The following is a 25473-nucleotide window of genomic DNA, read 5'->3' as shown; positions in this document are numbered from 1 at the left end:
GTCCGGCTGCGGGGACCGTGCGAGGGGATTTATACTAACGTTACTATCTGTACTTGCTGGTGGCACAGACGCTGTTTCATCCTTTCCTACACTGAAATGACCCTTGCCTAACGATTGCGTCTGAAGCTGGGCTTGCAGCACAGTTATCCTCGCCGTAAGGCGATCGTTCTCCTGTATATTATGAGTACAGCGACTGCAATTAGAAGGCATCATGTTAATGTTACTTAGCTTCGGCTGTTGGAAGTCCTGACGAACCATGTCCAGATAAAACCTCCGGGGTGAAAAAGTTGAATGAAAAAAGTTGAGTGAGGGAAAAACTAAAAATATAAACGGTAATTAAAAAGTAAAAACCGTAAAGTTGTCAGGTAGCAAAGTAAGGTTGGCAACAAAACGCACAGCAGCACGTAAACAAGTCTGCAAGTTGAATGCAGTACACACCTCTGGCCATGCTGGACCAGTCACTGTGTTTACTGTGTAGATATTATTTATTGTGGTAACGTGTGTCTCTCTCTACAGTAAACATAAGAAAACCCTGTGCCTCCAGGACTTCAGGCTGATCGCTGTGCTGGGCCGGGGACACTTTGGAAAGGTACGCGTTTCTAACCTCCCTCTGGCCTTAAAGTCAAAATAAACACTTTGATTTAGTCTGAAATGTGACCCTTGAACCTTTTCTGTTTTACCTGTCCTCTCTCTTAGGTGCTGCTGTCAGAGTATAAGAAGACAGGAAGTATATACGCCATCAAGGCCCTGAAGAAAGGAGATATTGTTGCACGGGACGAGGTGGAGAGGTACGTGTTTGTGTGTTTGTGTGTGTGTGTGTGTGTGTGTGTGTGTGTGTGTGTGTGTGTGTGTGTGTGTGTGTGTGTGTGTGTGTGTGTGTGTGTGTGTGCGGACCTTTCATTTATACATTTACAAACTTGACTTGTTTTTACATGACTGCAACAATTTGTCATCACACAAGGATTGAAATTGAACTCTGAAAGCACAGATCTCATTTTCACCACCTCCGTTGTTGTTTTTCTCCTCTCCCTCCCTCCAGTCTGATGTGTGAGAAGCGTATCTTTGAGACGGTGAATGTCTCCCACCACCCCTTCCTGGTCAACCTGTTTGCGTGTTTCCAGACCCCGGAACACGTGTGCTTCGTCATGGAGTACACGGCTGGCGGTGACCTCATGATGCACATCCACGCTGATGTCTTCACTGAACCACGGGCTGTGTACGTAGTCCCAGAGTGTGTGTGTGTACGTAGTCCCAGAGTGTGTGTGTGTGTGTGTGTGTGTGTGTGTGTGTGTGTGTGTGTGTGTGTGTGTGTGTGTGTGTGTGTGTGTGTGTGTGTGTATATGTGTACGTAGTCCCAGAGTGTGTGTGTAAGTAGTCCCAGAGAGAGAGTGTCTGTGTGTAGTCTGAGTGTGTGTCTGTGTATGTAGTGTGTGTACGTAGTCCCAGTGTGTGTGTGTACGTAGTCCCAGAGTGTGTGTGTAAGTAGTCCAAGAGAGAGAGTGTCTGTGTGTGTGTGTGTGTGTGTGTGTGTGTGTGTGTGTGTGTGTGTGTGTGTGTGTGTGTGTGTGTACGTAGTCCCAGAGTGTGTGTGTGTACTTAGTCCCAGAGTGTGTGTGTGTGTGTGTGTGTGTGTGTGTGTGTGTGTGCGTGTACTCCACTTAGTTTTTTTAATAGGTGTCTTACATGTTTCTGTCTCTGTTGACAGGTTCTATTCAGCCTGTGTGGTTCTGGGGCTGCAGTTTCTCCATGACCACAAGATTGTGTACCGGTGAGTCAATGACACACATCTACTCTCTTGGCGTTCTGTCCAAGTCCATGACCGGTCTGTAACATTTTCTCCTCCCTCCTCCAGAGACCTTAAACTAGACAACTTACTGCTGGATACAGACGGATATGTAAAGATTGCCGATTTTGGACTCTGTAAGGAAGGTGAGTGGTCAGAAGTTTGTCGAATCTTTACACTTCTATGACGCGTACGTCTGGATACCTAGTGTGTGTGAACACTCATGTGAGTGCGAGTTTGTGTGTATCTGCCTGCGTTCGTCTCTTTCTGCCTGCGTAACACTGTGTAATAACATCTCCCCCTCTATAGGGATGGGCTATGGGGACAGGACCAGTACGTTCTGTGGTACTCCAGAGTTCCTGGCCCCTGAGGTGCTGACCGACACCTCTTACACCAGAGCAGTGGACTGGTGGGGCCTGGGGGTCCTCATCTATGAGATGCTGGTGGGAGAGGTGAGACGTCATTGAAGAGTTGGACAAAATATAGATATGGAAGGACAGAAAATATCTATTCACTCTTTATTTGAGTAGACATATTCAATGTACATCACTTAGTAGCAGTATACCGTGAACAGAAATGTGTCGCATCACGGCAAAAAAAGTACATCTCCTTGGGTTTGGTTTGTGTCTATATTGTGAGGTCTGGTATTTATAAATGGGTTTCCCACTCAATTGTATGAGTGTATTTCTCTGCTAGTCGCCCTTCCCTGGTGACGATGAGGAGGAGGTGTTTGACAGCATCGTGAATGACGAGGTCCGCTACCCACGATTCCTCTCCACAGAGGCCATCGCCATCATGAGGAGGGTATGTGACCACACACATGTCCATGGTCTGTGGCACCTCACAGATTTGTCCATTTAATGATGGTAATGTTGTAGTTCTTGTCTCTTTAATTCATGATTTTGTTTACCTGGGAACAGCAGTTCTGAAAAGACTCTCTCTCCCAATAACCCCCATAATTCTCTCATTAGCAAGTTAAGTATAACAGCTGGTAGTTTGACTTCTATAATGGCTATCAATATTCGTGTGTGTGTGTGTGTGTGTGTGTGTGTGTGTGTGTGTGTGTGTGTGTGTGTGTGTGTGTGTGTGTGTCATGAACAGCTGTTGAGGAGGAACCCAGAGAGAAGACTAGGCTCTGGTGAGAAAGATGCTGATGAGATAAAGAAACAGCCTTTCTTCCGGGTGAGTCAGAAATCCATGACACCATATTCATCTTTTTCCATTTCTCTTCATCCCACACTTGTTGTTTTTGCAGGAACATATTTTTCCACCGTGATTTTGCTTTTTGTTAACCCTGTTTTTCTCTTTCTCTCCTCCAGGGTTTGGATTGGGAGGCCCTGCTACAGAGGAAGCTGCCCCCTCCCTTCGTTCCCTCCATCAAGGGCCAAGAGGACGTCAGCAACTTTGATGAGGAGTTCACCGCCGAGCCTCCCGCCCTGACGCCGCCGCGTGAGCCCCGCACGCTCTCCCGCAAGGACCAGGACAGCTTCTGCGACTTCGACTACGTCTCCGACCTCTGCTAGGGGTCGAGAGGTTGTGACCTCTATCACGTCATCGTCATATGAGGGTCATGGGGTCACGGCAGTCTGCAAGGGTGGTCTGCTGCATCCACCACACTGTGAATGTGATATGAGAAACGGAGAAGGGTCGGTCTGTAGTGTAGTCTACGTCTGTGTGGGAGGTATGAACTAGAGGAGATTAATGCAGACCCAGGCCAAGACTCTGTGACTGTTTTTTTTTTACACTGCAGCAGCATCTCACACAACTGTGAGAAGGGGCCCGTCAATAAGACTGGTGGTTGATGGGAAATGAAGTTCTGTTACAATGAGACGTGGCTATGTTTTCCAAAGGAAAAGAAGACAGAAAAAAAGAAACTGTGACGCCCGCTAAGCTTGTGCCACCTCCTCCCTATCTAGAACACTCCAATGGCTGTGTCCTTACAAGAACCTGTCATAACATCTGTAACTTCTACTACACAGTCAACCCCTTTTAACTTTGCCTTCCAGTTCCATCCTCCTTTGTGCCAGTGTTGTAGTCTGCTCTGATTCTGCTCTGAGATCTGAGGATCTCCATGTAACGTTCAGGGTTGGGATCCATTCCATTTCAATTCAGTCAATTCAGGAAGTCAATTGGAATTTCAGTTTATTTCCTGAATTCAAATGGAATGGTGCCCCAACCCTGGTTCCTTCATACTGTGACAAAACACAAATAATATTTGGGAGAGGGTGTGGTGGGGTGGGTGCATGGCTTGAAATGATGCCTTAAATTTCTACTGGGATCTATAGAACTGCATTTCATGTTGTTATTTTGTGGTCCTTGGTAACTAACTGTGGTCCTTGGTATGCAATGAGGGTGATAATGTTTTACATAAATGCTAAGAGGAGAAAAGGAAGTACCTCCATCTGCCTATCAAAATGATTGCTTGGAGGAAGTTGAATCAACAGTGTGTAGAATCATCTATATATATGTACTCTACATTGTTACAATGTTGTGAACAATCACCCATCAAGTTACCCAATGTTAGTCTTGTGTCAACAGAAGGGTAAAGAACCACTGCTTGGAGGAACGGTCAATTCTGATCCAACCAGATCCCTAGTGCATTCACAATGGGCAATTGTTTCCCTTTTAACATTCTTTAAAATGTTCTGATTTGAGTTATTATGGGGGGGGGGGAATCGACAGTGCTTTTGGTTCTGTTTTTGGTTGATAATGAAGTCGTTGAGAAAAGCAACAGAGAGCGTTATTGAATTTATCCTGTTGCCTTTTGATTGGTCCAGTCTGTGAATTTTATATAAGGGTGTGTCATGTGGCAGTCTACACCTGTGCCATTTGGTCATATCTGAACACACAAAAGAAAGGCTGAAGGATGCATGTCTCGTTCCAAACATTTAAATATTCACACAAACGTACACACACAGAGACTTTAATGCTCAAGACACTCAAATTCAATCAGTGGCATGAAGCGGACACACATCCAAGCAATGAATCATGCTCAGGCTTCTCCAGGTTGAAGTGACCATTAAGAACGGATCTAGGATCAGTTTATTCCAACCTCATCCACTAGGAAAGAAAACTGACTTCAGGTCAGAACTTAGAGGCAGCTTCATCCTCCAACTACAGTACATGCTCATCTGCAGAAGTCAATAGAAAACAAAATTTACCTCCCCTGTCTCTGTGTATGGGGGTGTGTTTTGAATCATGTTTGTCTGGCTGCAGACTCTACTTATCTTGTGTACGACTATACAAAAGGAAGTGAAAGTATGAGATGAGTTATTTATAAAGAAAATCTGTTGGGAAAACTTGTGTATACGGTTTACTGTGTTTGATTGGGTGTCTCATCATCAGACCATTCTCTGTCACCTCCCTGCTATTAATGCAATACTGTATCTTTACCAGTAAGATGGTCATAAAACAAAAGGTCATTTTTAGACAAGCTTTACCATGTAAACTCATGAAGAATATCCTGAAAGTATCAACTCATGTCCTCTCAAATTCATGTAGAAAACAAAAAATAGATGCAAACATCAACATCCACCTTGTAATAAATCACAAAAATGCAGTTTTATTTATGTTTTGAATGGGCTCTGTGTGATGAGCTAGTAAATTGTAGGACTATGCTAATTTGGAAAAAAATATTTTTTTATTTGCATGATATATTGACATGCATACTTTAGTTCATTACATTGTGTCAATGAGTTCTATGGCCCCAAAGTTGACAGCAAATTTTACAACATGCTATTCCAAACATACAAGCAAGCCAATGTTCTATGGAAATGTCTGACCTGAGAATGTTTCAAACAGGGAGGTCATTGGGACATCAGCCGTCCCTGCCTGTATAGTCCACAAGAGAGGGAGTCTTGAGCTCGCTGGTTACGCTCGGTGATGCCAGAGAGGAAGAGGCGAAGCGAGAGGATTTACTCATCTGTCGGAGTGAGATAAACCCGTTTTCTGTACGGAGGTAAATGAGTGTCTGAAGTTGAATTACGTTAGGGTTATTTGATCGAATAGAAGTTTCGTAATGTTTAGGATTTACAAATATATTGATATAAGTGGATGAACGTGGCATTCTGGCAAATTTGAGAAAAACGACTTAGTTGTGCATGTTCTCGCTCGCATATGCCCTCTCATTGGCTAGAATGGTCCCACCTGATCGCGCCAGCCTTCAATCATTGAGGGCATGTATTTCCACCGTTAGAACGGTCACTCTGCTATCTACTCATTATAATAGATCATCTTTGATCGTGTTCAATTTTTCAAGATGTCGTCGCTGGAACAGAGACTCTCCCGAATCGAGGAGAAACTAAAGCAAGAAAATAAAGAAGCTCGTAGAAGAATTGACCTCAATATCGACATGAGTCCACAACGGTCACGTCCGAGGCCAAGTGAGTATCCGTTGGGGAGTCGGTAACGGAGAGAGGACAGGGAAAATAAGCGAAAGGAGAGGCAGAGTGAGGGCAGGAGAGAGGGGGTGTAATAGGGATATGCTGCTGCTGTTAGCTAACATGCTAACAGGCTAAATGGATAAACAAATACCCAAACTCGGGACGTTGCCCTGCCCAGAGATGTCATGCCTTTTCCATGTATATAACATATCACATAAACATTTTGAAACTATGTAAACCAGAATTTGGTATCAGTGCAACGTTGTAAAATAAACTCAATTTAAATCCCGAACTGTGTTTTGGTTCTGTCCTGGCAACTGCTGGCTAGCTACTAGCTAAGTTAGCTCTAGTAGGCCCCATCATCCGTCAGTCAATTTGTTGTTGTTAATTTCTCAACACGGAAAATTAGCTGTTTATCAGTATTTGACATGTATATCTGGGCTAATATGGTTCATTAACCAGACATGGCTTGTGTGTGTATACATTTCTAGCGAAACTTCAAATATGATTTTGACCGAGTCAATGTTGTTAGTAGCCAGCTAAGCTAACGTTAGCTTTTTGAGCTAACGCAGCTTGCCAGTTAGTTGCGTGAACAAACTTGCCAGCTATAACGTTCAAGATAGCTAGCAAACTACCCCTGAAAGTGGCTCTTGTCACGTCACAAATTGCACACATATGGTGGTGTTAGTAACTACAGAACTAAACAACAACTTATGTTTTCGGTGTTTTCATTTTCTAAACCAATTCCATATGTCTGATAAGCTCGTGATTTGTTTTGCATTAATGCTTTTCTCATATTTTGGGCATGATGGATATTTCTTTATTTCGGCAGTCTTGAACATCTTTGGCAGGTAATGTTTTGGTCATAATGTAGACGAACACATCTGGCAGAATGTGTGGGCATAATATAGCTGGCTAGCTAGAGACTTTGCCAGCCAAGCCACCAAAATGCACCATGTGGGATTTATCCCAACAGCCCCGATTTAGGATCAGCTTACAGCCGATATGAAGGTCAAACATTTCAAACAGGCTTGGCTCCTGCCCAATGCTTATGGGTGAATTTCGTCTTGCACCATGCAATGCCAGCCACATTCAGTGCAATGTGGTGATATGGGTACTCAACCCTATGCTGATAGTGGTGGTGTCGCCCTGAGTTCAATTTCTATACTTTTATATCAAGGTATTTAATGCATTTCTTCTTGATGCGTTTTCTCTCCCAGCCTCACTGGAAAGCTAAAGGCATGGGAAAGCAAAGATGGTGTGGTAATGCAACTCTCTCTTATCTTTGAGGAACTCAGCATTTGAAGTGCTAGTTTTTTTAAATTTTCGCACACACAGCATATCAACTGGTCTGAGGTGCTCTTGTTTGTTTGAACCTTCCTTCATTTTGTTTTGTGTGTGTGTTAGTATGGGGTTGTAGTTCATTGGTGTGTGTGTGGTAGTTTATTGGTGAGTCTCTGTGGGTGTTAGACTGGGTGTGTGTGAGTGAGTACCTGGCATTGAACAGTGCAGTAATGTGCACGCGTGTATTTTCTCTCCTCTGTCCAGTCATCGTGATCCAGCTCAGTCCTGCTCCAGCTCCTTCCCAACGTGCAGGTATCATTCAATCATCGCTCTCTCTCTCTGCCACTGCCCCCTCCATCCTTCCCTCTCTTTCTCACAATCCATTCTTTATCACTCTCCTTTCTCTCCCCATCTCCATGTCACTCCTCTTATTCAACAGAAAGGGAACATTTCACCCTCAGTAGCTCAGAACAGATTGTATAGACGCTAGTCACTTCATACATTCTTCAGATGGTTTCACCAAACCTGAATGACTGGCCTGACTGATACCTAACCAGCGCTTATACATTATCCATAGAGTTGAATGTAGGCCTAAATGAATTGTAGTACACAACACACAGCCAATGAATTCTCCTCTCACAAAATATGTGTAATAGGCTATTGTTGTGTAAAATTGATAATTTCAGATGTTTAGCCCACAATTGTACACAGCACACCTAAAATATTCTAAGACTATTCTGACGAGGCATTTTTTATTTTCAAGTGGCACTGTATCCCCAGTTGGTCGCAGTCTCACCTCCACTCTAATCTCATTCTCCCTCCATCTTTCCATCCCTTCTTCTCCATGTGTGAGTGCCAGTGGCAGGGCAGTGAGTGTGTATGCCTGGGTCTGCGTGTGTGTGACGATATTATTAACCCGTTTTGCTGGATGCAGAGAAAAGGTGCATGTGGCTTCCTGCACGGTTTTTATTACACAGTCTAATCCAGCATCCCACCACCGGTTGGTCTGCAGGAGTGCTGCTGTGACCAAATCTGACCACCTCTTCTCTTCCTCCTTTCACGTCTGAAGACTTGTCCTTCAGTCTGTTTGTCTGTCATGTCTTCATCCAGGCTGGGCCCAAGCTGGCATTCTCTTTGCTCTGCAGTTCAGGCTGTGACAGGTTAATTTCTCTGTCCTGTTGTGTGTCCGTCTGTTTCTTCCATGCTCTTTCTCAGGGTGCGCTAACTAAGCATTCTCTCCTGGCATCCCCCTTGCAGTGGCACTGTCAATTGCCAGCGGTGCCTAAGTGGCTGATGTGTGTGTCTGTCTGGATCCAGCTGTGTGGAGGACTGTCTGGTTTTTGCCAAACCAAAAATTGCCCGAGTCCACTACTAACCCCCACTAACTGATTCTCTCCAGTGAGCAGGTCCTGGCTGCAGGTGATAGAACCAGGGATAAAAGCTACTGCCTGGCGTTGGTGCATTTTTCTCTTGAAAAGGCGTATATTTTTTTAAAGAACTGCTCAACACTACCTTGTTGCTTTGAAAACCTCAAACAAACCAAAGGCTCCAAAGGTGCCCTTTGCAAAACAACCCCATTCACAGATTAGGAATGGGGCGCTCTTCACACAGTGTATAAAACATATCATATGAAATGTGTTGATTTAATCTAAAGAAAATACATTGAACGGTCTCAACTGAGGGTTTTGGGGGGGGGGGGTGTTCTCTTCAGGCGGGTCACAGAGAGCTCCAATGTTCTGCAGCAGAGGGTCCACTCCATTTGGTGGGGCTGCTAGCTAGCTACTGACTGAGCAGCAGTCTGAACGCATGGTCTGTTTGTGTGGTTGCATGGTGAGTCAAAGCTAACACTACTCTCGTAGCTGGTCTCCACTGCTCAGTTCTCATCCTGTCTATATGCCTGTGAAGTGTCGTCTCCTTGAACAATAACACTTTTAGCCTTTGTGTCAAATTATGTAGTAAAAATGAATCGACTAAACAAGCCTTCAAGTTCAATTGAAGTTGTTTACCTATGCTTTGCTAATATACAGGCTAAGGGTTGTCTTGCTATTGCTAATACTTGTGGAATGTCTTGTCGAAGTGTTCGTATTGTGGTCTATAGACATTCACAGCCGACCTCTGTTGGAGACTGAACTGATATCGTTCTACATGCACTATACGCCTGCTCTGTCTGTCTGTCCGTCAAGGTCAAATTGAGCATGGACTGCTTTCATTCACTCCTTTCGAAGTCTGAATAGAAACATGGGGGAGTCCCAGATGGTACAATTTCCCCTTATAGTGCACTACTTTTGACCTGGGCCCATAGGGCTCTGATCAAAAGTAGTGCACTAGGGGATGTTTGGGATGCACACTAAATGTGTACAAACTGAGAGGCAATGGGTGAGACCTTGAAGTAGAATAACCCCGAATTGTATAAGCCAACCTATACGGTGCGTTCAGAAAGTATTCAGACCCCTTCACTTTTCCCACATTTTGTTACGTTAGCCTTATTCTAAAATGTATGACATTGTTTTTCTTCATCAATCTACACAATACCGGGGCAGCAGGTAGCCTAGTGGTTAGTGTTGGACCAGTAACCGAAAGGTTGCTAGATCGAATCCCCGAGCTGACAAGGTAAAAATCTGTCGTTCTGCCCCTGAACAGGGCAGTTAACCCACTGTTCCTAGGCCGTCATTGTAAATGAGAATTTGTTCTTAACTGACTTGCCTAGGTAAATAAAAAATAGCCCATAATGACAAAGCAAAAGCAATTTTTTTTCTCACATTTCACAGGTATTCAGACCGTTTACTCAGGACTTTGTTGAAGCATCTTTGGCAGCAATTACAGCCTCGAGTCTTCTTGGGTATGACACTACAAGCTTGGCACACCTGTATTTGGGGAGTTTCTTACATTCTTCTCTGCAGATCTTCTCAAGCTCTGTCAGGTTGGATGAGGAGCATCGCTGCACAGCTATTTTCAGATCTCTCCAGAGATGTTTGATCGGGTTCAAATCTGGGCTCTGGCTGGGCCACTCAAAGACATTGAGACTTGTCTCAAATCCACTCCTGCATTGTCTTGGCTGTGTGCTAAGGGTCGTTGTCCTGTTCGAAGGTGAACCTTCGCTCCAGTCTGAGGTCCTGAGTGCTCTGGAGCAGGTTTTCATCAAGGATCTCTCTGTACTTTGCTCCGTTCATCTTTCCCTCGATCCTGACTAGTCTCCCAGTCCCTGCCACTGAAAAACATCCCCACAGCATGATGCTGCCTCCACCATGCTTCACCGTATGTATGGTGCCAGGTTTCCTTCAGATGTGACGCTTGGCATTTAGGCCAAAGAGTCCAATCTCTGTTTCATCAGACCAGAGAATCTTGTTTCTCATGGTCAGAGTCCTTTAGGTGCCTTTTGGCAAACTCCAAGCAGGCTGTCATGTGCCTTTTACTGAGGATTGGCTTTTGTCTGGCCACTCTACCATAAAGGCCTGATTGGTGGAGTGCTGCAGAGATGGTTGTCTTTCTGGAAGGTTCTCCGATCTCCACAGAGGAACTCTAGATTTGTGTCAGTGACCATTGGGTTTTTGCTCCCCTCCCTGACCAAAGCCTGATTGCTCAGTTTGGCCCGGGCGGCCAGCTCTAGGAAGAGTCTTGGTGGTTCCTAACTTCTTCCATTTAAGAATGATGGAGTCCACTGTATTCTTGGGGACCTTCAATGTTGCAGACATTTTTTTGTACCCTTCCCCAGATCTGTGCCTCAACACAATCCTGTCTCGGAGCTCTAAGGACAATTCCTTTTACCTCATGGCTTGGCTTTTGCTCTGACATGCACTGTCTGCTGTGGGACCTTATATAGAAAGGTGTGTGCCTTTCCAAATCATGTCCAATCAATTGAATTGACCACAGGTGGACCACAGGTGGATGATCAATAGAACAGGATGCACCTGAGCTCAATTTTGAGTCTCATAGCAAAGGGTCTGCATACTTATGTAAATAAGGTATTTTATGAGTAAAAATGTCTAAACCTGTTTTCGCTTTGTCATTTTGGGGTATAGTGTGTAGATTAAGAAAAATTGTTTATTTAATCCATTTTAGAATAAGGCTGTAACAAAGTGGGAAAAAGTCAAGGGGTCTGAGTACTTTCTGAAAGGCACTGTAGACCTCTAACTGTCAGGGTGTTTTGAATAGCCCGTCAGTGACAGGGAGTTAGCATTGGCGCACTGGGATTCTGCTATTTGGCTTCCTTTCTTTAGGTCTCTCTCTCTGTGTCACTGTTTGGTCAAAGAGCTAGATAGAAGCCAACGCTGCCGTCTTCAATGCTGTAAGCTCAATGATCATTAAGAAGAGAGATGAGGAAAGGAGAGTGGAATTAATTGATTACAGTAACACTAGCCTGGGTGCCAGTCTGTTTCCGACAACGACAAGTTTCCTAAAGCAGAAACGGGCTAAAACAGACTGGCACCCAGGCTAATAAAGGATAGCCCCAGTCTTCCTCTTTTACCTTCCCTTCTTTATAATCCTCCTCTCCTCCCCCCCAGCTCTTCAGCTTCCCCTGGCTAACGACGGAGGGGGGAGTCGCTCCTCGTCTTCTGAGAGCTCACCCCAGCACCATTCCTACCCCAGCCGCCCGCGACACATGCTCAACTTGCCCACGCCACAGTACAGCCTGGTGAAAAGCGTGGAGAAGTAAGACAAACGCGCATGCACGGAGCGTACACACACACTCGCGTGCATGATGCAGATACGCACACAAATGTATACACATGCACACGGAGCATTCATGTTCTGGAAAGGATACAGAAAGTTAAAAAAAAAATAGACCTGCTTCCATTCACACACATGCGTCAAATGACGCACCTAACCTTTTTGTGCGTCTGCCGTGTCCCCTTAGTGCGGAGATAGACCAGAAGCTGCAGGAGATCATGAAACAGACAGGCTACCTGAAGATCGACGGCCAGGTAAGAGACAATAGCCTGAAGTGAATATTATTTTTGAAATTTCTCTCTACTCATTAAAAATAATGTGCTGTATTGACAAGGAGACGGTACACCATTTATAACCGGATAGAATACACAGAGCATTATAGGTACTGTAGTACATCATGCTACATATGACGTATGTTTGTCATTGACATGTTGAGACTCGTCACCTGTTCCCCTCCTCAGCGGTACCCGGCTGAGGTCAGTGACCTGATCAGCGAGGGGGAGATCGGCAGCGGCACGTGCGGTCAGGTGTTCAAAGTGCGCTTCAAGAAGACGGGCCACGTCATCGCCGTCAAAGTAAGCCTTGTCTACCTCCAACCACAGCTTGTTGGCATTAAGACAATATATAATAGTACTGGATTGCATTTTAAACAGGCAGTCTGGAAGCGCGTTACATTGTCTGGCAGGGGGTCACTTCACTTTCATGTCTTGAGGATGAGAAGTCTGTCCATCCGGCCTCCGCTCTGATTCTGTTGTCCTGGATGCATTGTCTTGTTGCAGTTTGACACTTACGATACAATATACTTTATTGTCCATTTAGATGGAAATTCATTTCATGGTGTCAGCATTAGGGATACACCAACATGACATTTGTCCGATTCCGATAGTTTTTTTTGGCAAGGAAAATATCGATATTTACAATTTTAGCAGCCTTTTAAGCGTTCTAGTACATTTTAAATAGTTGAAACACACACACACTAACCAAAAAGTAATTTCGTTGGCATTTACGTATGTCCCCATTACCAGTAAAACATAATCAAAACCTGTTTCTTTTACTTACGTGCTGTTTTGTTGTTCATTTGTTCAGTCTCAACCAGGATTTCATCATACATGTCAAGCAGTGACGTTTCAGCTCTCTCTGTCCGTGGCCGCTCTTCCAGTGCGCACTGTCCGTTTCCATCTTGTCCAGCTGTGTCTGTAACATTTCACGTAAACCCTGTTTTCTTGTCTGCATCGAAGTAGCGGTCCTTGTACCTAGCATAGAACATGGAGGCGCAGAGAGAATGCCACGGAATCGCTTGTTCACAGCCTCTTGTAGAGTACTTTTGCACATTTTAACCCGACGGTTTGTGTCGGCAGTTTTGTTGAGCAGGCGTCTGAATGCCTTGACAGAGGGTATCACGTCTGCTGCAGACACAGTTGATGAGCTAATTTCTCCAGTCAGTTGTTCGAATGGCGCTAGGAGTGTTCATGTATCCAAGTTTCAAACATGTTCTCAAATGCCATTGAAATGGCAGCAGCGGTATGAGAACCAGCACATTCTTGAGCATGCAATACGACTTTCCTCAGTAGGAAATCCTCGTCGACCCACTGTGCTGTCAAACTCAGCATGCTCATGGGGTTGACATCGCTGGTCTAAATGTCAGTCGTGAAGCTAATAGCAGTGACGCCCATAGCAAGTTGCTCAAAGATGTGCGTTTCAACAATACTGTGTCTCCGGTAGGGCAACATCTGAAAAATAGCACCTACTTGGTAGTGTGTACTGGGGCTCGAGGTGATTGACCAGTCATTGAAAGCCAACATCCACGACAGAGAACGGTTGATTGTCGAGGGCAATGAATTCCATTTTCTTGGCGTTAATGGATTTCGCCTTTGAGTTGTTTTGCTGAAATGTTCTTACTCTTTCAAATGACTGCTCGACTTGAACTTGTTTAGTTGTTGGAAGTGTGCGCTTAGTATTTTTCTGCTTTTGTTCTGTGTAGCGCTGTATTTTTCATAGCATCATTACGTCATCTACCTACGTTATATAGGTATGCACGTCAGCTTAGACATCGGCGTTAAACTAGACATCGGGCCGATGCCAATGTTGGCATTTTTAGCGAATATTGTCCGATTCCGATATGCTTACCGATATATTGTGCATCCCTAGACAGCATACAAACACAACATATTACATGCAGTACAGAAAACTGCAAAGTTAGTCCACAAGTACACACTTACATTTTAACATATTCAAAGTCTCTGCGGCCTACTGTCTGACCGTGTATTGGGCCTGCATCTGTCTTATGTCCCACTGTTCAACAGCATAATGGCATGAAACTAGCCTTGCTCCTATTCTTGCTGAGCAGTGGGAACCTTAATCGCCTTCCAGCAGCTCGAAACATTAGGCCTATTCCGTTATGCAAGTGCTGTGTGGATGTTCTAGTGCCGCTATTTGGGTTAAGGCCATAGCATTGGTTTTTCCTACTGTGGCAGAACACATAATTCCATAGCAGCCGATTTGGCCAGAGGATATAACTGTTGAAGGCAGCCCTGGGCTGTTTGTCAGTTCAGTATCGCTGTTCTTTTTTCTATTGGTTTCTCTCTGGGCTTTGCCTTCCATTGTTTATCCTCACACAATGATAGTAATTATACTGTATCATCACTGCTACAATTAAGCATTGTTAACCCCCCCCCCCCCCCCCATTTATCTTAACTGTTTAACTATTAGGAAGTCAGTCACTACTAGTCTATGGGGGGGTTGCATACAATGCTTATCCTTGGTATACACAGTCATGGTTACAAGCACAAACAACATGGCCTACAGGGATCATGACTGGAGCTGTAAATGATATATTATAGCTATGCAAGTTAAGATGTAGAATGCTATTATGTTTTGTTCAGCCTTAACTGGCAGGTATAAACTTTATAATCTGTGTTCTGTTCTTAAAATACATAGGCCTACCTCTATCGTTCAATCATATACAGTTTCACTTTTCACCATCTGGTGACCTACTGTATATAGATGAGAGGGAATAGGTTTGCATGGGGAGGGGGCAGGGGATGTAGATTGCTGGAAACAGCTGATACTCTGGGGTGAGGTAGGATACTATGGTTACCCGGAGACAGATTGGACTATGAAGCACTTTCAGTGGATAATCTCCTTTTTAAATCCCCTTTTTAGTGTAGGATTAGTCCTAGTCTGTGTCCGGGAAACCGGCAGTATGCGATTGGCTAATGGTTAAGTGCTAGACAGGTGTGTGGGTTGGGCGGAGTTGTAAATTAGTGCTGCCATCCAGTTGCTTGAAGTTCTCCTCCCTCAACTAAAATATCAACGTTGAATATTGATGACTGATTTATTGTGTGTGTCACTAGCAAATGCGCCGGACAGGAAACAAGGATGAGAACAAGAGGATTCTGATGGATCTGGATGTGGTTCTGAAGAGCCACGACTGCCCTTACATCATCCAGTGCTACGGCGCCATAGTTACCAACGTGAGTCACACACACAGTTAAATAAGTTAATTTGCCACGCTATAGTTACCAACATGTGTCACACGCACAGATAATTTAGTATGTCACATTTAAACCATATTTATTCAAATTGACAGAAATAGCTTCTTTCTTGTAGCAGTTTCCTGTTTAAAATGCCAATGTTATGTGACTGACTGTGATTGGTCCTCAGACGGATGTGTTTATCGCAATGGAGCTGATGGGGACGTGTGCTGAGAAACTCAAGAAGAGGATCCAGGGGCCCATCCCTGAACGCATCCTGGGCAAGATGACCGTGGCAGTGAGTCTCTCCATCTCTCGTCTATTATCTCTTGCGCTCTCATACCCTCAATTCAGGCTTTGAACTGAAACTCAAATTCAGAATAAAAAATTGCCCTTCATTTTCAATTAGGTTTCTTTATGTTCAGTTCCAGTGGAATTGACCCCATCCCATAAAAAGTTTGTTCACCTTCTCTTCAATGTAGTAGTGTTACCCTGTGTGTGTGTGTGTGTGTGTGTGTGTGTGTGTACAGATCGTGTCGGCTCTGCTGTACCTGAAGGAGAAGCACGGTGTGATCCACCGGGACGTGAAGCCCTCCAACATCCTGCTGGACAACAAGGGCCAGATCAAGCTGTGTGACTTTGGCATCAGTGGACGACTCGTCGACTCCAAGGCCAAGACCCGCAGCGCCGGCTGTGCTGCCTACATGGCTGTGAGTCACCTTGGTGGACACACGCACACGTACCCTACCACGTTTAACCTACTGAAGTGAAGGCTGCCATTTTGATGCTAAAGTGCCACTATTTTTCCACCTGGGGTTGCACATAACTCTGTAAAAATTCTGAATGCTGCTGTCCTCTGTAAAATGTTTTTAATTTCCCTGTGTATTGGTACAATAAATTCAGTTTTCCCCTAACCCAAGCCTGTTTCTCTGTGTCCCCAGCCTGAGAGAATAGACCCCCCAGATCCCAGCAAGCCTGACTATGACATCCGAGCAGACGTCTGGAGCCTGGGCATCTCTCTGGTAAAACAGCCACACTACTACATCACACCCTATTCCCTATGTAGTGCACTTCTTTTGGTCAGTCCTGTGCCTTTTGTATTTGGCCCTGGCTAAAAGTTGAGAGCCTTACCTACCTTCTACGCTTTGACACTTCTCAATGTCCCGTCATCCATCTGAAAGGCTCAAATGGGTGTAAGTATGATAATTGCTCCATCAAGCCTTTTGGTAGGCTAGGTGGACTTTCCGCCGTATTGTTTACACCCATCCAGCTTTTTACATCTACAAGGGAGCATGAAATGGTGTCTAGGTTAGGGACTAAGGGTTGATTTCTAACTAGTGAAGAGGTTTGATACCTTTAGTCTTAGTGACCTGTCGTTGTGAGTGTAAAGGCTGGTTCACGGTCGGTTTATCGACATGTCTGTAGAAAATTTACGTAGCGACGTCATGAACATTCTATTGTTGTCCGACATCAAACTTGTAGTTATGAAAAAGTATAAACGCACAACGACGTCAGCAATCCGGTGCTCCAAATAGCATACGTTCTCTATTTTAACACCAATAAACCCATCCGTTTTAAAAGTGAATTCAGTAAATGTCAACCTAGCAAGCCAGGCAACTAAAAGCAATTTTCTAAACAATGTTTTGGTTCGTTAGCCAGTTCAAATAATGACCAGAGAATAACTGACAACGTCTTAACTTTAGCTACTTTTTATTCATTATTATAGGAAAATAAACTCACAAGTAATGGCGAGTTTACAGAAAATAGCTTACTGCCACAGTGTGACTAAATAAGTTTGTCATTGTATCTGAGAATTTTAGAACTGTCTGGTAACCACAACAACGGACATAGTGACAGTCGCAACAAGAAAACTGACAGTCACAGCGACGGTTTACAGACGTTCCACTGGAGTATAAATGTAAATGTCGTTTTGACCAGCGATGCTTGTCGCATTCTAATTGTCTACAGACATGTCGTTAGACCAAGTATAAACTGGCCTTAAAGCTGTAATGTGTTGTATCGGCCTGCAGGTGGAGCTGGCCACAGGACAGTTCCCCTATAAGAACTGCAAGACCGACTTTGAGGTCCTGACCAAAGTGCTGCAGGAAGACCCTCCCTCGCTCCCCCTCAGCATGGACTTCTCCCTCGACTTCCAGTCCTTCGTCAAAGACTGGTGAGACAAAACACACGCACTGTGTGACTCATTGACAGAGTTTGTTAATTTCTGCAGTCTTACGGCTCTCAACCAGTCTCTGCTGACAGTACAGTTGCTAAGTAATATCAAGCGCTTTTTGTCTGTTCATTTTTACGTCACTGACTGCCTCTTTCCACAGCCTCACAAAGGATCACAGAAAAAGGCCAAAATACCACAAGCTGCTCGTAAGTCTCTCCCCTCCAGCTGTTCACACACTGATTCACCACCACCACTCTAAACCATGATTTGGGATTACAAGAAAGGGAAGAATGTTGTCTGAATTAAATGTTTAGTAGAATAAAAAATCTGTACATTAGAGAGAAATGGAATGGATGCAGTGTTCTAACTCCTCTCTTCTGCCCTTCCTCTCACCGTCTCCCCCAGGAGCACAGTTTCATTCGGCGCTATGAGGTGCTGGTGGTGGACGTGGCGGGCTGGTTCCAGGCGGTGATGGAGCGCACTGAGTCGCCGCGCAGCAGCCAATGTTACAGCCAGCACCAGCTCCACTCGCTCTTCAGCAGGTAGCCCCCGGCCACTGGCCCCGCCCCGGAGCCACTGGAGCCTGCAGCCGCCCCAGCCTGCAGCCGGGAGACCCCGGAGAGGGACGGAGACACGGAGTAGGCCTTTATCCCTAGACAGACAGACTGGCTCGGTGGATTGATTGAGTCTGGTTGTTTGATTTTGATTGAATCTGGATCAGGACAGACAGACACGAGGGAGAGTAGAGCTTCACACTGTAGTTAGGCGTCATCAGAAGTCATATCAGCACATGTACATTATCATCGTGAACACTTACTGTAGGTTACTCTGTATCCACAATGCATGCACACTTTTCCATCCGTTTGATACTGACGTAGAGTAGTGATACTGTAAATGCATTTACGTGGTTAGACACATACATAAATACTACTCGCTCACTAGTCATATCTCACGCGCCTGTATAATCTTGTTCAGCTCCAGCCCTAGTCATAGCTACGGGGTCTGACAACAGAGTAGTCGATACACACTGGAGCTAATTTCTGCTACATCATGTAGTATTAAGACAATGTAAGAGTCCCTACGGCAAGCCCAGAGGCCCAGTTTCTTCCGCAGTGATGGCTAGGCTCAGAAGTGGAAGGTTCAGTGCAATATTCAGCCAGGTGTTTTTGTTTCTATACTGACTCTTCAACAGGTTTTATATGAGTGTGTGTACTAAGACACAAGTGTGCGCTCACTATTATGGATGGCAAATAGCTGTCCCACTGTAGCTCTAACAGACCAACTAGACCCGCTGTATTTGTTTCAGTCTGGTTTTTAACCATTGTTTTGAAAATACAATAGTTGACAGAAACATTAACTTTGATTCAAATGCTTAGAGAGAATATCAACAAGTACATGTTCTAGCAGTTTTGAATTGGAAAAACGTCGAAAAACACAAAAAAAAGTTGGGTTATGCATAGCTCTGTAGAAAAGGTGTTTTGTATGTATTTATTTTGGGTTCAGGATGGTTTTGAGTGGGCCTGGATAACCGGTGGATGAGTGGGAGGGATACAGAGGAGGACAAAAGTCTGCCTTTTATCGGACTTGGTTTACTGCATTTACCCCCAGATGCTGTGAAACTCAGCCAGGGAAACTGTACTGCCAGGTAGATGAGGTTTAAAGCAGTGTTGCTTATTGTTGAAGAGGAGTGTTAGAAAAGAAAACAGTTTGGAGGAGAACGGTGTGAGTTATTTGTGGCAAGAGACAGCAGCTTGCCCTTTACAAATAATACAATTAGATATTTTTGGCTGTGGAGCATTTCAACCCTCCCTCCTTCTGCTCTTTCTCAATGGCATTCAGCCACTCACCCTCTTCTTTATTTCATTCTTTCTGCTGTTCCATCTTTTAGAGGCTCCACAGTTTTGTCAAACCAAAGGTGGTAGTTGTTGGTGGAGGGTGTCACACAAGGCCCTCTCGTTGCTCCTGACTGCTGCCTCTCCTCCTGCAGAGCCAAAGCCAGGTAGAGAAGACTACTACCCCCCCCCCCTTTCCTAGCCTGAGCATTAGGAGTTTGTAAGACGGCACTGACAGGTCTGGGATCAGGTTAGACTTCCCAAACAACCAAGCCAAATCACTGCTAGACACAGACACGATAGGAGAGGGAGATCAACGGTATGTCAGAGAAATGGAGAGAGGGAACCGGAAACGTCGACTATGAATATGGGCAGTGGAAGAGCTAGGGAGAAGCAAGACGAGGAAAGAGTTGGATAAAAAAAAAAAAAGTATTTGGGATGAAAGGATGAGGCGAAAAGGAGCAGAGGAAGAGAAGGATAAGAAAGTGAGAAAGAAGGTCAAGAGAGGTACGTGACAGTAAGGTAAGGGCCATCTAGAGCTAGTGAGGGAAGAGTGAGTGACAGCAGAGCGGTGAGTGTTTTGATAACGGAGAGATAGTTTGGAGCCCTGAATTCAGCCATAGGCAGCCAGGCTATGTATCAGATGTTGGACATTGTAAAGCTATCTGGACATTGTAAAAGCTTTCAATGGTGTTGCACCAATATACCAATTATGATTTTTAGAGTGAATTAGGATTTGTGTTTTGATTGTTTGCTGTTCTATTCATTATTGTATCTTTCAAAAAATATTTAATTATTTATTACGTTGCTACTACTGCTGCTAAATTTTTGCTTTAGACTCTGCTGTCGATAATTGTCCCCCAAAGGACAAATACTTATCTTTTTAAACCAAATAAGTGAAGTAATGCAATGTCTTTACAGTTACCAAATACAGAAAAGCAAGTCTGATGGTGAAGGGTGTGAGAGAACAGTGACAGAGCGCTAAACCCATAGATGAGTAGCATAGGTTAACGTCACTAAACTAATCCACGCAAATGTACACCTCACATGTATCTAACAGTGTAATAGCATGTTGTAGTCACATATCGCACTACAGCACCACAAAGTCTAGTTGTTATTAGTGAAGGAGTGTCCGTCTGTCCGTCCTGACCTGTGAACCTTGACCTTTTGCTCCCTGACCTTAGACATTGTAGTCCAGGGTCACCCTGATTTTAGAATGGTCTGTCTACCTGTCCGTCTGTCCGTCCGTGGGCCTCCTGCAAGCTCGACCTTGACATTACACACCAAAGGTGTCATCAACGAAAACAAGTTATTATTGTTATTGATATTCTAATTGATTACTATGACTACGATATATTCAGAGTTTTTCTGTAGCTAGTGTGGGGGAGGGGGTGCTTTAGGGGTAGCAATGCCCGTGTGTGTAGAATACAGGGAGAGACTTGTACTCTGACAAAGCCTGGGCACAGCAATCACACCCACTCAGCCAGACAGACATCTCAGCTAGACAGACCTTTTTACTGTGTAAACTGGTACTGTAATAAGCCACTGCTCACCATCGCCAGGTCTTGGGAGAGTTCAGGAGATTGGCTGTGTTGCAGGTAGAATATACATGGTTCTCTTATCGTTGTGGAATAGAGAACAGTGTTGGTTCTTTGCGTTATGTTTCAGTCTGCAACGTCCTGTTTGTTGTTGCCCCTCCGCAAATCATCATGTACCAACTTTGAACCATTGCTCTTTGGTTTTGGTTCTCAGGTAGTAATGACAGAAACATTATTGTACAATCTACGCTGCCTGGCCCACTTGCTAAAACAAAGTTTTAAAATACTGACTTTATATGTACTTTTATTAGTATTATCCCTTGTAATTTACACGCTCTCTACCCCTTGGGTTCTCCAAAATCACTACAAAGTGCACTCTACTCAAAGTGCACCCTATTCCCCCAGTCTTGGCTGTCCAGTGCTGTGTCAGACCCAGTCTCCCACTGTCAACTTTCTCTTGTTTTGCTGATGTCTTTTTACAAGCACTCACACGTGGTTGGAAAACACCTGACAGGTGACTGTGCCACTCTTCACCTTTCTACAAACGGCAAGAACTTTTTTGGCCCCTGGTGCAAAACCTGAATGACTTGGGTGTTTTAGTGTGTGTTTGTAAAATGTATAATACATTTTTTTTTAAGTTTGAATACTAATCCTAACCCATTGCCAAGGACAGCGGTGGCGTGCCACACACACTCCAAATGTAGGCTATAGACAATATGTCCACAGTGGTGCTGGTTGGCTGCTGTTTAGTGGCTTTGTGTGTTCTTAGCAGGCAGTGGCAAAGCCAGCGCTGTTAAAGATGTACTCTGGTAGGGTGCCTCTGAAATCACACCCTATGTAGTGCACTACTTTATCACCAGGGCTCATAAGACCCCGGTCAAAAGTAGTGCACAATGTAGTGAATAGGGTGCCATTTTGGATTCACATAGTCTGCTGCTGCGCTGTACCTTGGGGGTGCGGTGGGAGGGTGTGTCATCGCCCCATCTGTAAGTAAAACCAAATATCATTTTCACTATGCAGTCATTCAAATCAGTCAGCTTGCTGTACGTTAGGAAGTCCTCCTGTATATAAACATATGGTGATGAAACTGGAGTTGGGTGAAAATATGAGATCTTCTCCCTAGTATGGTTGAATTCATGCCTTCAGCTAGTCCAGAGGGAAAATGAGTTAAGCGAGAGATGTGTTTTTGAATGAGCTGACTATTTAAAGATTGTGTTGGGGTGGGGCCCTTGGGTTGTAGTTTTTGGGGTGGGTTAAATGGGATTTGTAGTTTGGGAGTTGCTAGTCCAATGCTGTAAGTATATCAATTGCATGTTATTGTCACTGATGTAACTGCTATTGATTTTAGATTATGGACGGGGGGGGCACAACTCTATTTATAATTTTTACATATTATATATTCTTTTGCAAAATTTTGAATTGTATACTTAGGAAAATACACACTTTTGCCTTTATGTTCTCTTGACTTGTTTTCAATCTGCTATTTGCAATATACATTTTTACTTGTATTGTCTTTTAGTTGGTTTCATGGCGAGAATGAGTTGTCATTTGTGTAATTATTTTTTTTGTCCGTTTCTTTTCCTGAATGTGCTGTGTGTCTTTCGTTCAATTCGCTGTGTGAGTGAGGATGGATGGATGGAGGGCAAGGTCTGTGTCTTGGAAGTGTTTTGTCTATGATTATTATTTACCTTTTTCGTCCTTTTAAAAAAAATATGTATTTGTATTATATTCAGGGAAAAGATGACACCAAATTGAATAAAGAAATTTCCGGGTTGATCCTAGAGAGCGGTTGAGATGGAGAGTTGTGTGACAGTGTAGTTAGAGAAGAAGTCTTCTTTCTGTCCTTCCGGAACGGCTGGGTCAAAGGTGTCTTTCTCTCAAAGCGGAGTGATCACTTTCACTGCTCCGTTTAGCCGCTTCTTCTTCACCCTGTGTCGCTGTAAAACTTTGGTCCTCTGATATCCTCCTAACTGAATTTTGTTTTTTCTTTCCATGATCAAATTATCATGATTGATTGTTTTTCGGTTTAAATCTTTTGTGCCATTTTATTTTTCTCTACCCAGAAGCCCCACTTTGTTTTTGTGGTTCTCTGATGCTATATGGTCAAACTAATTTGACTGCATCTGAAATGGCACCCTATTCCCTAAATGGTGCACCAAAAGTAGTGCACTACATCAGGAATGGGGTGCCATTTGAGACGGCACCATGAGAGAGCGTCTTATTAATGCTGAAATTGTCATGAGTGGAGTTTGCACTTGGGCCGCTTTTGAGTCGGGTGGGGAGGAGTCGTTGGGAACTCTTTTGGGTTGTAGATGTCCCGTTTGACCAATCACAGACCTGCGACTGGCAGAAAACTGATTTCAACAATGTATATGTATTATCACTATTTATTTATTGGTTGTGTTTTTTTTGTGTTTTTTTTTAAGCCAAACAAGACACACATGGTAAAGAGAATCGTCTGTCATTGGCATTGCCGTTGATACAAAAGCCAAATATCAAACCACACTAACCCACAGGAAACATTGCTATTGTAGTGGAGTGGTTTAAATTCTAGATGGTGTATGCTTTTTTTTAGTACTGGCTTGGCTGAGCTGTAGGATGTCGGTCTTCATGTTTGTATACTTTAGTGTGTGCACTCATTTCATTGAAATCCTGCTCAGTCAAGCCAAACAGAGGTTATGGTTTAAACCTTAACATTTACAGCATGGGTGGTATTAGAGAGAGAGTGCTAAGCTAATACCCATTTAAGTTAGCTCCTATTGTTTGAAACTTGGTTTGGTTTTACACAAGTAATGAATTATCCTCCTGAAACAGACTAGCAGTCAACGTTTTATGCATACTCTGACTGAAAAAATAGATTTCTATTCCGAAGTGGACTGATTGGCTCGTATTTAATCTGTACTCTGTAGCGAGGTGGAAACCCTGTTTTAAAATGTTGGTAAAGAATAATTTACTTGTTTCCTAGGGTTTCTAAATGCAGTATTGCATGACTTGCTCGATTTGAAAGGGGGAAATTGTATACTTTTTCCATCGCCATTGCAATTCCATGGCTGTTTGTATGTATGACTCAAAGGGTTTGTTCTGACAGTTGTATCAATCTACACAGCTACTGTCTCCCTCTGCTTTTCGCTGTCTTTCATTTTCTGTTAAATTTCCTCTATTTAAAACAGAATAAATGCCATTATATTGTGAATACCTCAGGATTTTTTTGGAGACAAATCAAATAAAGAAAACTTCCAAAAAGTTGTGGAGATATGTTACATGAGTCTTTATTGCCTGAAGTCTGCATGCCTCTTATGACTCAATGTTCTTTTTTTTCTTTTCTAAAGCATATTGATGTTGTAGGACTCCTACCGAAAATACCAATAGATTAGAAAAAGCTGTACTTTTTGTAAAGCAGGAAACATTCCTTGTTGCATGATCTTCATGTCAATTGAAAGCAACTAGAATGTTAGACAAATGCATTATATTAAACCTTCCTATTCCATTGTGTATACCATTTTGTGAATTAAACATTGATCATGAGGTTGGGCTACTGAAAACCACACAATCCAATCTAAGGCCATACAATGTTGATTTACTGTTTAACGGATGCCCCTGTTGACACACATGGGGTCTTGACAACAGAGATCCTATAAAATGTCTGACATATGGTAATGAGGTTGAACTAAGGTTGTTATAGTATTTTTACAAAGTAAACTTTTTGATTTGCTTGCCTGTCTCAAAAAAAAATACATTGTTAGCTGTTTGTTAATCAAGTCTTTATGGCCTAACCTCCAGATACATTTAGGCTACACAGACAGCAGATGACATGTTAGAATGGTCTGGCTGAAAAGGATGGTAGGTCCCACAGTTTACTTTTAATAACCATTATGCAATGTATTAAGGCAATATCATGGAATTCCTTCCTGGTAGTGTAGGTGTCCATTTTCTCATGAGATTTGGCAGTACAATAATATTAGTCAAAATAACACGTCATCTGAGGGTAAAAACAAGGTAGGTTTTAGCAATGCTTTCCATAAGAGGCTAAAACGTTCTTGACAAGGGCCACAAATTTGGTTAGTCCAGGAAGTATGAAACGTCGTACCTTTCAGCCGCTGCTCCTTGGTCCAGTCAGGAAACTTTCTCTGGATCTTTTTGATGAAATTTATGAAAATCTCAGTGCCTTGTTTGAGATGTTCCTGACTGTCCCATTCTCCCTTTGGAGTGTGGTTGCCACCGTTTGGAGTAACATCAACCTAGGAAATATGATGGAAATCAATGGACAGCACTTCACTTACATTGTAATCAGAAGAGGATTGTGGGAGGAACTATAGGACAGGTTCATTGTAATGGCTGGA

General features: G+C 43.7%; 2 protein-coding genes across 6 annotated transcripts in view; both read left to right on the top strand.

Annotated features, from left to right (window-relative positions):
• The window catches only part of LOC115178288 (serine/threonine-protein kinase N1), a 58344-nt gene extending 53262 nt beyond the window's left edge, over positions 1 to 5082 (top strand). For both annotated transcript variants that reach the window (XM_029739399.1, XM_029739398.1), the window contains exons 15-23: positions 517 to 589; positions 697 to 788; positions 1040 to 1216; positions 1706 to 1768; positions 1853 to 1929; positions 2093 to 2235; positions 2480 to 2587; positions 2885 to 2965; positions 3103 to 5082. In XM_029739399.1, coding sequence (XP_029595259.1) covers positions 517 to 589; positions 697 to 788; positions 1040 to 1216; positions 1706 to 1768; positions 1853 to 1929; positions 2093 to 2235; positions 2480 to 2587; positions 2885 to 2965; positions 3103 to 3306 — 1018 coding nt within the window. In that variant the 3' untranslated portion in view covers positions 3307 to 5082. The remainder of the gene's footprint in view (positions 1 to 516; positions 590 to 696; positions 789 to 1039; positions 1217 to 1705; positions 1769 to 1852; positions 1930 to 2092; positions 2236 to 2479; positions 2588 to 2884; positions 2966 to 3102) is intronic.
• A 453-nt stretch (positions 5083 to 5535) lies between these two features.
• Positions 5536 to 24376, top strand: LOC115178289 (dual specificity mitogen-activated protein kinase kinase 7). 4 transcript variants are annotated; one of them, XM_029739400.1, is made up of 13 exons: positions 5536 to 5741; positions 6042 to 6165; positions 7714 to 7761; positions 11952 to 12099; positions 12305 to 12371; positions 12579 to 12692; positions 15471 to 15590; positions 15781 to 15888; positions 16121 to 16300; positions 16532 to 16612; positions 17621 to 17763; positions 17924 to 17969; positions 18169 to 24376. In XM_029739400.1, exons 2-13 carry the CDS (start codon positions 6042 to 6044, stop codon positions 18307 to 18309), a joined length of 1320 nt encoding a protein of 439 aa, XP_029595260.1. In that variant the 5' UTR covers positions 5536 to 5741; the 3' UTR covers positions 18310 to 24376. The 4 variants fall into 4 exon arrangements, with proteins under 4 accessions (XP_029595260.1, XP_029595261.1, XP_029595262.1 ...); XM_029739401.1 differs by lacking the exon at positions 7714 to 7761 and having other exon boundaries at positions 5537 to 5741; XM_029739402.1 differs by lacking the exon at positions 5536 to 5741 and having other exon boundaries at positions 6077 to 7428.
• Positions 24377 to 25473: the final 1097 nt, after the last annotated feature.

This window comes from Salmo trutta, chromosome 38 (assembly GCF_901001165.1).
Source record: "Salmo trutta chromosome 38, fSalTru1.1, whole genome shotgun sequence".
Classification (NCBI taxonomy): domain Eukaryota; kingdom Metazoa; phylum Chordata; class Actinopteri; order Salmoniformes; family Salmonidae; genus Salmo; species Salmo trutta.
The sequence above is the reverse complement of the archived record's forward strand: the minus strand, read 5'-3'. Positions and strand labels throughout refer to the sequence as shown.